Below are 15,037 nucleotides of genomic sequence, written 5' to 3'. Positions count from 1 at the left end.
TTGCTCGGATGCTGAGAGGTGAAGGGGCGGAGTCCGCGAGGCTCCCTCGTGAAGTTCGCAGGCAGGTCTCCTTAATTCAGTCACTTGCTGGACCTGCCAACAGAAATGGGCGTGTGAGAGAGAAAGTCAGCTGTCCAGCAAAGGGGCTGCAGTGCTGGCTTCATCTCGGCCTTTATCAAGTGCGACTGTGTTTTAATGCAGTGGCAGTAATTCCAGAGGGAAAGATGGAGCTGTGGCAACTTGTTTGGATCTAACATGAGGCTTCAAGACGTGCCTGGAGAGACTCGCGCTGGGAGGAGCACGCGTCTCTGGCCACGGCCTGTGGAGACGCTGCGTTGGCTGCTGTCTGTGCATTTGCACATTCTCAGCTGTGCTTGTCAGCTTGTCATCTTCAGCTGTAATTGCCTCTTTTCTAGCTTATTCTCTGATCGGCATCACCGGCACTGCAAATCGGCTTCCCACTGCACATGCTCCGTCGGCCTCTTGGTGATTTCAACACCCCAGGCGCCTTGATAAACACAGTCAGAGCACCAGCGTCCAGTTTCAACGCTGGAGAAATGGGTTCTCCTCCTCGCCTTTCCCTCCCTTCCTTCCTTCTCATTTTGATGGGCTTTGTCCATACAAATACGGTCTACTTAAGGCTAAAACTACATTCCACAGCACACCTTCTGGCCCCTTCGGTATCAAAAGTGAATTATCTTTGCCTTAATTTTCCCCCTTTGGTAAGGGGTAGGAGGATTAGTATAGGGAAGCCAGGCAGGACAAAAAACCAAATTCTTCCACACTCCACATTTTCCTAAATGGATTACTAAATGCATATTACCAATCACACCCTTTTGTTTAGGCAAAACAGAGAGAGAGAATATCAAGCTGTTGTTATACACTACTAATTACGGATGAGAGAGGATTAAATTGGAAGGAATCTCACTGCAGGAAAATGGCAAAGGAAAAAAAAAGCCTAATATTGTTATTATTCAACAGAGACAACACACAAAGAAAACACAGTTTAAGCCTTTCTTCAAAGGAATTTTAGAGGTAATTTGATGGATTTTTACAATGCAATTATTATTATTATTATTTTTAAGAAACAAAAGTACATTTTTAAACAAAAGAACTCATGGAAGGCCAAAATCTCCCCAGCATGGACAGGAAAGAAAAGGGTCTCAAAAATTTCACAGTAAGGGGTTCTTTACTATGAAATCCCTGATTTCTGTCCCATTTTGGCTACCTCCTGCCTAGTATCCTCTATTCCCTTCTAATATCATAAGCTTTACACAAGCCATCTAATCAGGCATACTTCCCAATATGATTTTGAAACTTTGTTGGTCAGGCTAAATGAATCTTAGCCTACAATGTAGAATACATGTTCTCATGCCTCAGAAATGCATTTGTTCATTTTCAGGTGTTTCAAGGAATAAATTACTTTGCTGCTTGATGCAGCGTAACAGTTCCGTGCCTGTGTTCTTTATGCTGATTGAACTAGTCTGCTAAGTTTAACAGCCTCAGACCTCCCAACGCAGTGAATTCATATTATCTACCCCACAAACATGTGTGACCTGCGGAACTGACAAGGAAAATACTTGGGCCAATTGCCAGGTTTTCAATGGATTTTCAATTTCTGCAAGTCTCCATCATTAAGGAATAAAATGATCCCTCTTTTAATTTAAACTAACAGTTTTAAAGTGGGATAGTAGAAAATAAAATTTTCTTACAATTTTTGAAATTATTTTGGCACACATACCTCATGCTTTACTTGATTTGTGTCCTATAATGTGTAATGCAGCTAGACTAAGACTTCCATGATCCCGCAATAAATAGGGAAATATAACTAATTATGAATATTTACAAAAATGGAAATGTTTCTTTAGAGAAGTTATGATGAGCTGAGTTTTGTGGGAAAACAAGCAGAGCAAGCTAAACGCTAATGTGATGTTTTTTTGTCTGCTAATGCAGATCAGTCTGCCCCTAATAAAAGCCAGAGGTTTACTGCAAAAAGCAGTGGCAGAGGGCTTTCCTGGTGGTGCAGTGGTTGAGGGTCCGCCTGCTGATGCAGGGGACACGGGTTCGTGCCCCGGTCAGGGAAGATCCCACATGCCGCAGACTGGCTGGGCCCGTGAGCCATGGCCGCTGAGCCTGCGCGTCCAGAGCCTGTGCTCCACAACGGGAGAGGCCACAACGGCAAGAGGCCCATGTATCGCAAAAAAAAAAAAAATAGCAGTGGCAGAGGAAAGTTGATTATGATTTTAGCTCAGAGGGGAAGCACAGGTAATAGAAATCTTTAGATCATTTTCACACTTTAATTTTAGATATTCATCTCTAGTTTTCCCAAAATAAATACTGTACCATATCTATAGTGTTGTAACTTTTCCATATAAATCTAATGGTAACAGAGCCACTTGGATTTAATTCTTTAGAACTGGTGATTCATTGGATCATTTATTTCAAATTAATTATTGAGCGTCTACTACACACCATGAGTGCTAGGGGGGTTATAACTGTGATGGGACATTCACAACCTGAGCCCCAACAGAGATCACCGCTTAGCGGTTTTGAGTTTGCACTATTTCTCCTTCTTCCAAGGCCGACAGTCATCCCAACCTCCTTGGACTCATAGCTGTCTCCATACTAGAGCTGTGATCTGTGGCTGTGGCACAGATTTTTCTCTTTGAGAAGAAGAGATCTTATTGGGGGTGAACAGGCCAAGGCTGCCAGCATCTCTACCCCAGAAACAAATGACACAGCAGATCCACCTGGGCAACTTAGAACACCAAAGTTTGGGCTTCAATTTCTCCTGAAGTTGGTTTGCAGGTCAGGAGGGGGTGCTCATATTCTAAGGAAAACCAAAATGCGTGTGCATCTTCCTCTTCACTCCATCTCCTTTCCTCCCAGCTAGGCTGTGACGTCTTCCCCCAGTGTTCTGCTGCAAGGCTTGCTGAATAAGAACCTAGGTTTCAGAGGTGAGACGGTAGAAGTACTGTTCTGCTTGTGTTTTCCTTGACAGGTTATGTAGCATTCTGTTTGTTTTTTCCAGCTTCAGTGAGGTGTAGTTGACATAAAATAAACTACAGGTGTTTAAAACATATAGTTTGATAAGTCTGGGCACATGTGTATATCCATAAGGCCATTATCACCATCCAGATAATAAACAAATCAATGACCTCAAAATTGTTTCCTCATGTCCGTTTGATACTTACCATTCTAAGCCCCAGATTCTTCATCTGTAAAACCAGTATGAACATAGCAACCTCATAATGTCATGAAAAATTCACAAAACACAGGTAAAGCCAACACTATATAGCAGGAGAGGGGTCTGTGTTAGATCCTTACCCCCACTTTGCATTAGTGAATATTCATGAATTGTCAAGTTCTTAAGTGATTCTACCATTTTATGCTTCTCATTCTTTTCCCCCAGTAAGAAATCTTTTCTCATGCTTATAACCAGAAATAAAAGATTCCTAGGTAAGCTCTATAGGAGGTCTTCTGAGCTAGTTGGGGAGAGGAGAAAGCTGGGCATTTTGAACTACCCAGGCAGTGGATGGTAACTAAGGACACAAGCCCTACTGCTGGCTGACAGCTGAGCAAATGTGTGTGAGAGCATCTGGAAGGGAGGGGGCACATCAAGGGCACTGATGTCTCTACCTGAAGAGAGTCTGATCTTATATCAGTAGCTGGCACCAGGTATGGGGATTCACAAAATTCTGTTAGCAAGGAAAGTGCTATCTGGTTGAACAAGATGGGGTAGAGAGGCAGTTAGCTCCCAGGAGGAAGCTGTGCTTACCTGAGTCCACATGGAATCAGTTCCTGTTTATTTCCACAGACATTCAAAGTAAAATGGCTGAGATGTGGCACTCATAGAAGAATAGATTGTTTCCCTGTACCTGTGTAGGAAAAGAAGGGAAGAAACTATCTTAAGGAATCCAGGTGCATGTGAGAAAAGGAAAAGGACTAGATGAGAACTATGTCATATTTTACAGACGTAGAAGGGAATCCATGGCTGACTAACCACTGCCTAGGTTGAAAACTGCCATTTAGAGAGTTATTTACAATTGATTCTTACTCCTTTTCTAACTATAAAAATGCACCTGTTTAAGTAATGTTTGAGCACCACATGACTCAAAGCAATAAAAGACTGTCCAAGTGGCATTTGGAAAATTTATTTTAAAAGCACCCTATGTTATTAAATGATTCATACCCCCAACACACACAGGCCTACAAATTATTTTAATTCATTGTTTTCCAACTTGGGATCTCACATTTCTAGCACAGTCCATTTTGATACTTTTTTTTTTTTTGCGGTACGCGGGCCTCTCACTGCTGTGGCCTCTCCCGTTGCGGAGCACAGGCTCCGGATGTGCAGGCTCAGCGGCCATGGCTCACGGGCCCAGCCGCTCCGCGGCATATGGGATCCTCCCGGACCGGGGCACGAACCCGTATCCCCTGCATCGGCACGTGGACTCTCAACCACTGCGCCACCAGGGAGGCCCCATTTTGATACTTTTTAAAACAGTCAGTATTCTGAAGAATCTTGGAGACTAGTAGAGTTGGAAATATTTTAAAAGCTTCAAAGACAGATGAAAAGCTATTAGATTCAACCATAAGAAATTGCCGGGGAGACCTTCAAGATGGCGGAGGAGTAAGACGCGGAGATCACCTCTTCCCAACAAACACATCAGAAATGCATCTAAACGTGGAACAACTCCTACAGAACACCTACTGAACGCTGGCAGAAGACCTCAGACCTCCCAAAAGGCAGGAAACTCCCCAGGTACCTGGGTAGGGCAAAAGAAAAAAGAATAAACAGAGACAAAAGAATAGGGACGGGACCTGCACCAGTGGGAGCGAGCTGTGAAGGAGGAAAGGTTTCCACACACTAGAAGCCCCTTCGCGGGCGGAGACTGCGGGTGGCGGAGGGGGGAAGCTTCGGAGTAGCGGAGGAGCGCACAGCAACAGGGGTGCAGAGGGCAAAGCGGAGAGATTCCCGCACGTTGGATCGGGGCCGACCGGCACTCACCAGCCTGAGAGGCTTGTCTGCTCGGTCGCCGGGGCGGGCGGGGCTGGGAGCTGAGGCTTGGGCTTCGGTCGGAGCGCAGGGAGAGGACTGGGGTTGGCGGTGTGAACACAGCCTGCAGGGGGTTAGTGCACCACGGCTACCCAGGAGGGAGTCCGGGAAAAAGTCTGGAACTGCTGAAGAGGCAAGAGACTTTTCCTTCCCTCTTTGTTTCCTGGTGCGCGAGGAGAGGGGATTAAGAGCGCTGCTTAAAGGCGCTCCAGAGACGGGGAGAGCCGTGGCTAACAGCGGGGACCCCAGAGACGGGCATGAGACGCTAAGGCTGCTGCCGCCGCCACCAAGAAGCCTGTGTGCGAGCACAGGTCACTCTCCACACCTCCCCTCTCGGGATCCTGTGCAGACCGCCACTGCAAGGGTCCCGAGATCCAAGAACAACTTACCCGGGAGAACGCACGGCGCGCCTCAGGCTGCTGCAACGTCACGCCGGCCTCTGCCGCCGCAGGCTCGCCCCGCCCTCCGTACCCCTCCCTCCCCCCGGCCTGAGTGAGCAGAACCCGCGAATCAGCGGCTCCTTTAACCCCGTCCTGTCTGAGCGAAGAACAGACGCCCTCAGGTGACCTACACGCAGAGGCAGAGCCAAATCCAAAGCTGAACCCCGGGAGCTGTGCAAACAAAGAAGAGAAAGGGAAATCTCTCCCAGCAGCCTCAGAAGCAACGGATTAAATCTCCACAATCAACTCGATATACCCTGCATCTGTGGAATACCTGAATAGACAGCGAATCATCCCAAATTGAAGTGGGGGACTTTGGGAGCAACTGTAGACTTGGGGTTGGCTGTATGTGACTGACAGGTTTCTGGTTTTATGTTTATCTTAGTTTAATATTTAGAGTTTATTGTCATTGGTAGATTTGTTTATTGATTTGGTTGCTCTCTTCCTTTTTTTCTTAATATATAGATATATATTTTTTTTCCGTTTTCTCTTTTTGTGAGTGTGTATGTGTATGCTTCTTTGTGTGATATTGTCTGTATAGCATTGCTTTTATCATTTGTCCTAGGGTCTGTCTGTCAGGTTTTTTTGGTGTTTTTTTTTTTAGTATAGTTTTTAGCACTTGTTATCACTGATGGATTTTTTTTTTGGTTTGGTTGCTCTTTTCTTTCTTTTTCCTTTTTTATTACATTTTAATTTTTAATAATTTAAAAAATTTTTTATTTAAAAAACTGTATTTCTTTTATTTATCTTTTTCCTTTCTTTCTTTTTTTTCTCCCTTTTCTTCTGAGCCGTGTGGCTGACAGGGTCTTGGTGCTCTGACTGGGTGTCAGGCCAGTGCCTCTGAGGTGGGACAGCTGAGTTCAGGACATTGGTCCACAAGAGACCTCCCGGCTCCACGTAATATCAAATGGTGAAAGCTCTCCCAGAGATCTCCATCTCAACACCAACACCCAGCTCCACTAAACAACCAGCAAGCTACAGTGCTGGACACCCTATGCCAAAAAACTGGCAAGATAGGAACACAACCCACCCATTAGCAGAGAGGATGCCTAAAATCATAAAAAGGTCACAGCCACCACAAAACACACCACCGTACACAATCCTGCCCACCAGAAAGACAAGACCAAGCCCCAGCCACCAGAATGCAGGGACTAGTCCCCTCCACCAGGAAGCCTACACAACCCACTGAAGCAACCTTAGCCACTGGGGGCAGACACCAAAAACAACGGGAATGACGAACCTGCAGCCTGTGAAAAGGAGACCCCAAACACAGTAAGTTAAATAAAATGAGAAGACAGAGAAACACACAGCAGATGCAGGAGCAAGGTAAAAACCCAGCAGACCTAATAAATGAAGAGGAAATAGGAATTCTACCTGAGAAAGAATTCAGAGTAATGATAGTAAATATGATCCAAAATCTTGGAAATAGAATGGAGAAAATACAAGAAACGTTTAACAAGGACCTAGAAGAACTAAAGAGGAAACAAAGAATGATAAACAACACAATAAATGAAATTAAAAATTCTCTAGAAGAATCAATAGCAGAGTAACTGAGGCAGAAAATGGATAAAATAGTGGAAATAACTGCTGCAGAGCAGAATAAAGAAAAAAGAATGAAAAGAATTGAAGAGAGTCTCAGAGACTTCTGGGGCAACATTAAACTCACCAACATTCAAATTATAGGGGTCCAGAAGAAGAAGAGAAAAAGGAAGGGGCTGAGAAAATATTTGAAGAGATTATAGTTGAAAACTTCCCTAATATGGGAAAGGAAATAGTCAAGCAAGTCCAAGAAGTGCAGAGAGTCCCATACAGGATAAATACAAGGAGAAACATGCCAATACATATTAATCAAACTATCAAAAATTAAATACCAAGAAAAAATATTAAAAGCAGCAAGGGAAAAACAACACATAACACAAAAGGGAATCCCCATAAGGTTAACAGCTGATCTTTCAGCAGAAGTTCTGCAAGCCAGAAGGGAGTGGCAAGACATAAAGTGATGAAAGGGAAAAAATAAATACTGTATGCTAACACATATATATGGATCTAAAAAAAAAAGGTTCTGAAGAACCTAGGGGTAGGAGAAGAATAAAGATGCAGACATAGAGAATGCACTTGAGGACACGGGGAGGGGGAAGGGTAAGCTGGGACGAAGTGAGAGAGTGACATGGACATATATACACTACCAAATGTAAAATATATAGCTAGTAGGAAGTAGCCGCATAGCACAGGGAGATCAGCTTGGTGCTTTGTGACCACCTAGAGGGGTGGGATAGGGAGGGTGGGAGGGAAATGCAAGAGGGAGGAGATATGGGGATATATGTATATGTATAGCTGATTCACTTTGTTAAAAGCAGAAACTAACACACCATTGTAAAGCAGTTATACTCCAATAAAGATGTTAAAAAAATTAAAGGAAAAAAATTGCCATTTGCCAAGTGAAAATCATTCAAATATAGGTGATTTTACATGGCTCATCCTAAATAATTTGGATTCTTTAAGAGAATCTTAGCACAGAGTCTATTTCTAGAAAAGCACAATTTATACATTTTGGGCTTTTTTGTGAAGCTCCTATCGATTATGAAGAAAAGGCACATGAGCAAGTCCAGCAGTAGTCACACTAATTTAGACCTGTGCAACTGTTCTTATGTTTTTTCAAGCTACTGAAATAATATCTGCTCATTTGTTTTTTCTATAATTAAAAAAATATCATTGTTATTTATGTTTATCTACATTGAGTGACATGTCCTAATTGTTATAAGACTAAAGTTTCCCAGGTATCTTGTTAAATGCTGATTTCTGGGCCATGTTCCAGACATACCGAGGGTGGGGGTGTTTTAGTCAGCTATAACAACATACTGAAGTCTGGTTGGCTTAAACAACAGAAGATTATTTTTCATAGTTCTGGAAGCTGCCAAGTCCAGGGGATCAAGGTCTTGGCCGAGTTGGTGTTTGGTGAGAACCCACTTCCTAGCTTTTAGACAACTGCCTTCTCGCACTATGTGCTCACATGGCCTTTCCTTGGCATGTAGAATAACTATGAATATCTCTCGTCCTTTTTCTTATAAGGACACTAATTCTGTGATGAGGATTCCACCCTCATGATGTAATCTAAACCTAATTACCTCTCAAAAACCCCATCTTTGTGAATTTGTGCGGATACAAACATTCAACCTATAACAGGGTAAGAACATGGAATTGCAATTTTAAACAAATTTCCTGAGTGAATATTAAATGCATATTTTTTGAGACAATGTTATATACTTTTTATTTATCTTAATTTAAAATTTATAGCACTTAGATGTGGTGCATTTTACAACTGGAATTTTTAAAAAGAGGACTGAAAATTCAGCAAAGCTGAAGAATTTGCCAAGATCTGACAGCTGCAAAGTTCTGATTGATTTGAAATATGTGAATTCCCCTACATGTTTCAAGCCCTTTGTATGCCTATTAGTTTTCATCCTTCTGGAACCTTTTGCACATCAGTCTAAGTCAAATAATAGTAGCTTGAGGGCTTCCCTGGTGGCGCAGTGGTTGAGAGTCCGCCTGCCGATGCAGGGGACGCAGGTTCGTGCCCCGGTCTGGGAAGATCCCACATGCCGCGGAGCGGCTGGGCCCATGAGCCGTGGCCGCTGAGCCTGCATGTCCGGAGCCTGTGCTCCGCAACGGGAGAGGCCCGCATACCGCAAAAAAAAAAAAAAAAAAAAAAAACTAAAGTAGCTTGACTGTATTAAGGCTGAAAAAAATATTGGCTACCTGAAAAGAACTGCTGTATTCTTGGAAAAATAGATGTGGTTGGTATTTCTAAGTATGAATCAAAAGTACAACAATAAGAAGTCACCAGAAACAACATAAATAGAGCCATCTGGACAATCTATTCTTCATCATGATACTTTGTCTGTTAGGCATTGGCTGTTGATAGGAAGATCATAGTTCCTCTGTTTACAAAGGCTGCAGTAAACTGAACCTGGATTTAATGACATATAATTTAGTGAACTCAAATTTTTAAGCGGGGGATAAATTGGGAGACTGGGACTGACATATACACACTACTATATATAAAACTGACAACTAATAAGAACCTGCTGTATGGCACAGGGAACTCTACTCAATACTCTGTAATGGCCTATATGGGAAAAGAATCTAAAAAAGAGTGGGTACATGTATAACTGATTCACTTTGCTATACACCTGAAACTAACACAACATTGTAAATCAACTATTCTCCAATAAAAATTTAAAAAAAAATCTGAACATACACAAAAGAGAAGAACAATATTATGTGCCAATCTCAAGACTAAGGACTTCTAACACATGGTCATGTTTAACTGACATAAAATATATGAAGAATTCCATCCCCTTTTGCACTGCCACAGATCAACTCCTATGCAAAGATTCTGGGGTAAACAATATAGGAAGAGAGAGCTCTGCCTGTTAGCCTCTGCTGATGATATTTGAGCTGTTTAAGAATATAATTTTTGGTGTAATAGAGCCAGCACCAGGTAAAAATATGTAAGTTTATGCCCTGCACTGTTTGGTATCCAATAAGTCACCTCCCCTGACATATTTTCACTGTAAAACATGAAGGGATGGACCAGGTGATGTGTGGCATCATTTCCTGAAAATAAATTTTTTTGAGCTAGATTAAGAAAGAAGACTCAAGTTAATGAAATTAGAAATGAAAGAAGAGATTACAACTGAAGCCACAGAAATAAAGAGGATCATGAGACTATTATGAATGATTATACAGCAACCAACTGGACAACACAGAAGAAATGCATAAGTTATAGAAATATACAAACTGCCAAGACTGAGTCATGAAGAAATAGAAAATCTGAATACACCTATAACTAGCATGGAGGTTGAATCAGTAATTAAAAACCTCCCAACAAAAGAAGCCCAGGACCAGATAGCTTCCCTAGCAAAACTTGCCTAACACTTAGATAGGCATTAATGACTACAGTTAATTAAACTGTATTGTACACTTGAAATTTGCTAAGAAAGTAGATGTTAAGTGTTCTCACTAAACCAAAAAAAAAAAAAAAAGGTAACTATGTGAGTCTATGGGTGTATTAATTAGCTTGATTGTGGTAACAATTTCACAATGTACATGTATAGCAAATTATTCTGTTGTACACCTTAAATATATATAATTTATATGATTTTTGTCAATTATACTTCAATAAAGCTGGAAAAAGAATTAATGCCAATCCTTCTCAAAATTTCCCAAAATTGAAGAGGGAACACTTCCAAACTCATTTTATGAAGCCAGAATCACCCCAATACCAAAACCAGACAAATAAACCATAAGAAAATAATGATAGGCCAATATCCCTGATGAATATTGATGCAAAATTTATCAACAAAATACTAGCAAACAAAATACTAGCAAAATACAGCACATTAAAAGGATCATACACCATAACCAAGGGGGATTTATCCCTGGCATGAAAATATGATTCAACATATCAAAATCAGTAAATGTGATACACCACATTAACAGAATGAAGGATAAAATTCACATGATCATCAGTAGATGCAGAAAAAGCATATAATAAAGTTCAACATTTTTTATGATAAAAATATCAACAAATTAGGTACAGAAGGATATTACCCCAACATAACAAAGGCCTTAAGTGAAAAGCCCACAGCTAACATCATACTCAATGATGAAAAACAAAAAGCTTTTCCTCTAAGATCTGAAACAAGGCAAGGATACCCACTCCATTTATTTCTATTCAACACAGTGCTTCAAGTCCTAGCCAGAGAAATTAGGCAAGGAGGGGAAATAAATGGCATCCAAATTACAAACAAAGAGGTAAAATTGTCCATGTTTGCAGATGATATGATAATAAAGAAACCCCAAAGACTGTAGAGAAGATTGTTAGAACTGAAAAATAAATACAGAAAAGTTTTGGAATACAAAATCAACACACAAAAGGCAACTGTGTTTCAATACACTAATAGGCTCTTTGGTGGGCCTAATGTCGGACTCTGGGAGGGCTCACACCAAGGAGTGCTTCCCCGAACTTCTGCTGCCAGTGTCCTTGTCCTCACAGTGAGACACAGCCACCCCCTGCCTCTGCAGGGGACCCTCCAAACTAGCAGGTTGCCTCTGCCAGAGCAGACCTTCATGGGCTATTGGACAATTGGTCAGTCAAGAAATGGAATGCAAAAACTATTGTGTCCAGCAGAAACTCATCATATAGATGTAAAGGGTCCAGCACTTATAAACATACAGGAGTATCCGATAGAAAGACATGAAGGAAGATCCCAAACCTTTACTGAAGAATGTGCCTCCTGGAAGTTACCATTGGATGAAATTAACTTAATCTGCGACATCGCTACATCATATGAAAATGAGGAAAATACTCTCTATGTAGTTGCATGCAATCCCGTTTCCTTATACTTTATGAATATGACTGGGAAAAGCGGCTACTTTGTGGACCTTTTTGACATCTTCCCAAGAGCAGCCAGTGGAGTCTGGCACCCATTTGTGACAGTGGCACCGCTGGGAAATCCCCTCAAGGGTCAAGTGATTCTCCATGAGCAGCAGAGCAATGTCATCCTGTTGTTGGATACCACTAGCCAAGCCCTTCATCGTCTCATCTTACCTTCAGAAGAGTTTACACTTAAGAAAACTTCCTGGTGGAGCAAGGAGGAAGCTGAAACTTACAAAATGTGTAAAGAATTTGCGCACAAAAATTGGCTAGTATTCTACAAAGAAAAAGGGAACACCCTGGCTGTGCTGGATGTTCTAGAAGGGCGAACTCACACCATCTCACTTCCCATCAGCCTCCAGACGGTTTTTCTCGTAGCAGAAGACAAATGGCTTCTGGTGGAGAGCAAAACACATCAGAAATATCTTTTAACTAAGCCTGCACACATCGAATCTGAGGACAGTAGGGTTTGCCAGTTGTATGTGCTGAAAGAGGAGCTGCCTAGCACAGGGTTTGGAGTCACACAAGAAACAGACTTCAGCATACCTCATAAAATTTCAAGTCATCAACTATCATCTGAAAATCTGAGTTCAGCTGTGGGACAAAAGATTGCCTCTCCTAACCGAATTCTCTCAGATGAGAATAGTTATGCTACAGTCGTTGTTGGTTTCCCAGATCTCATGTCACCTAGTGAAGTTTATTCTTGGAAAAGGCCAACATCTTTGCATAAATCAAGGGTCACTGATACATTCTATGGAGGGAAGAAGAAAATTGGAACTCCAAAGCAGAGCAATTGTGTGACGCTTTTGGATACTAATCAGATAGTCAGGATTTTGCCCCCAGGAGAAATCCCTCTAAAAGATATCTACCCAAAAGATGTTATCCCTCCACAAACAGCTGGTTATATAGAAGTCACTGATCTCCAATCAAAGAGACTCCGATACATCCCTATTCCTGGATCAGACTTTTTCTCACCATATACCACGTGGCTATCTACTATCTCGGACACAGATGCACTGCTGGCTGAGTGGGGCAAAGGTGGCGTTGTCACTGTTGACATGGGAGGTCGCATCCGGCTTTGGGAAACTGGACTGGAACATCTGCAGCGGTCACTCATGGAATGGAGAAACATGATTGGACAAGAAGGTGACAGACCTATGCAGATAACAATCAACAGAGAGAGCGGTGAAGACGTGAGTTCCCCCAAACATGGCAAGGAAGACCCAGACAACATGCCGCATGTGGGCGGCAACACCTGGGCTGGTGGCACAGGGGGAAGAGACACTGCAGGTCTGGGCGGCAAAGGAGGTCCTTACCGGCTGGATGCAGGCCACACAGTGTACCAGGTCTCTAAGGCTGAGAAAGATGCAGTTCCTGAGGAGGTGAAGAGAGCTGCGAGAGAGATGGGCCAGAGAGCCTTTCAGCAGAGGCTAAAGGAGATCCAAATGAGTGAATATGATGCTGCAACCTATGAAAGGTTTTCAGGGGCTGTTCGACGGCAGGTGCACTCCCTCCGAATTATCCTGGATAATTTACAGGCTAAAGGTAAAGAAAGACAGTGGCTAAGACACCAAGCTACTGGGGAACTAGATGATGCCAAGATCATTGATGGGCTGACTGGAGAAAAAGCCATCTACAAACGCCGGGGTGAGCTGGAGCCACAACTGGGCAGCCCTCAACAGAAACCCAAGCGCCTGCGTCTGGTGGTGGACGTGTCCGGCAGCATGTACCGCTTTAATGGGGTGGATGGCCGGCTTGAGCGCTCGATGGAAGCCGTGTGTATGGTCATGGAGGCCTTTGAGAGCTATGAGGAGAAGTTCAAGTATGACATCGCTGTACACTCTGGAGATGGCTACAACATTGCTCTAGTTCCAATTAACAAAATCCCCAAGGACAATAAGCAAAGACTAGAAATTCTCAGGATGATGCATGCCCACGCTCAGTTCTGCATGAGTGGGGACCACACATTAGAGGGGACAGAACACGCCATCAAGGAAATCGTCAAAGAAGAAGCTGATGAGTACTTTGTCATTGTCTTAAGTGATGCCAACCTGTCACGCTATGGAATACATCTTGCCAAGTTTGCCCAGATCCTGACAAGCAACCCTCAAGTAAATGCTTTTGCCATTTTTATTGGATCTTTAGGTGATCAAGCAGCCAGGCTTCAGAGAACTCTACCAGCTGGCCGGTCTTTCGTTGCCATGGATACCAAGGACATCCCTCAGATTTTACAACAGATTTTCACCTCCACCATGCTGTCCAGTGTTTAAGAAGTGCCCTTTATCATCCCGATGACCCTGGGATTTGAAATAAGCTAGGAAGAAAGAGCATTCTGAAGAAAAGAAGAGGTCTATAAAGTGCCCCTGAGTGATGACTGGATAATTCTGGCATTCCCGGGCCTTCCTGCGCTTGCTAAGTAATCAGAGTTCAGAGAAGCCGCCAGAGCGAGGCCTGTGCGTGGAAATCTACAACCATTGATGGGTTTACAAATCATTAGAGGAAGCGAGTTGACCTGCATCATACAAAAGGTCAGGGTTAAGGGCAGGTGGTTTGAGAGCTATGACGCATGGTCTGTTTCCAACAACCTGATGGAAGGAGTACCTTGCTTTTGCCTTAACGCAGCCCCTGGTCACCTAGGATAACAAAAGTGACCCCAGCAAACTAAGCCTTTGATGCCACATTCTGACACTGGAATACAAGTCTGTGCAAACTCACCCAACCAGCTCCTCTTCAATCATTATTTTTATTTTCTCCTCCACTCTGTACCGCCCAACAAACAATGACTTTACAGTATTTAACCCACTGAAAAGTCCTTTCAATGGCAATATTCTATAAAAGGTTGGGTTTTCTCAATAATTTCATTTTCTTAGCCAAAACCAAAAGGAATCAAAAGATCCTTGGATTGCTTCCTTTCCCACATGACTTTTAAAAGGCTTTTTAAATAATAAGGAGCAAATGTCTTATTCTCCGTGCTGCTGGGATTGGAGGGATGTCTTGCCTTGAGTTTCCTGTTTCTTCTCCTTCTTTAGTGCTCCTCAGAAGTTTCACACTCCTCCGTTTTGGTGTCCAAAATGTAATGCCCAAAATAACAAATGCTTA

General features: G+C 42.7%; 1 protein-coding gene across 1 annotated transcript; it reads left to right on the top strand.

Moving 5' to 3' along the window:
- Positions 1-255: 255 nt before the first annotated feature.
- On the top strand, positions 256-14,208 carry LOC307069617 (von Willebrand factor A domain-containing protein 8-like; the record flags this gene model as incomplete). The annotated part of the gene is made up of 2 exons (XM_079727990.1): positions 256-397; positions 11,558-14,208. The coding sequence occupies 2 exons, from the start codon at positions 256-258 to the stop codon at positions 14,206-14,208; spliced, it is 2,793 nt and encodes a 930-aa protein (XP_079584116.1).
- Positions 14,209-15,037: the final 829 nt, after the last annotated feature.

The sequence above is a fragment of the Hyperoodon ampullatus genome (genome assembly GCF_949752795.1).
Source record: "Hyperoodon ampullatus genome assembly, chromosome: X".
Lineage (NCBI taxonomy): Eukaryota > Metazoa > Chordata > Mammalia > Artiodactyla > Ziphiidae > Hyperoodon > Hyperoodon ampullatus.
Note: the sequence above shows the minus strand (reverse complement) of the source record. Positions and strands in the feature narration are given on the sequence as shown.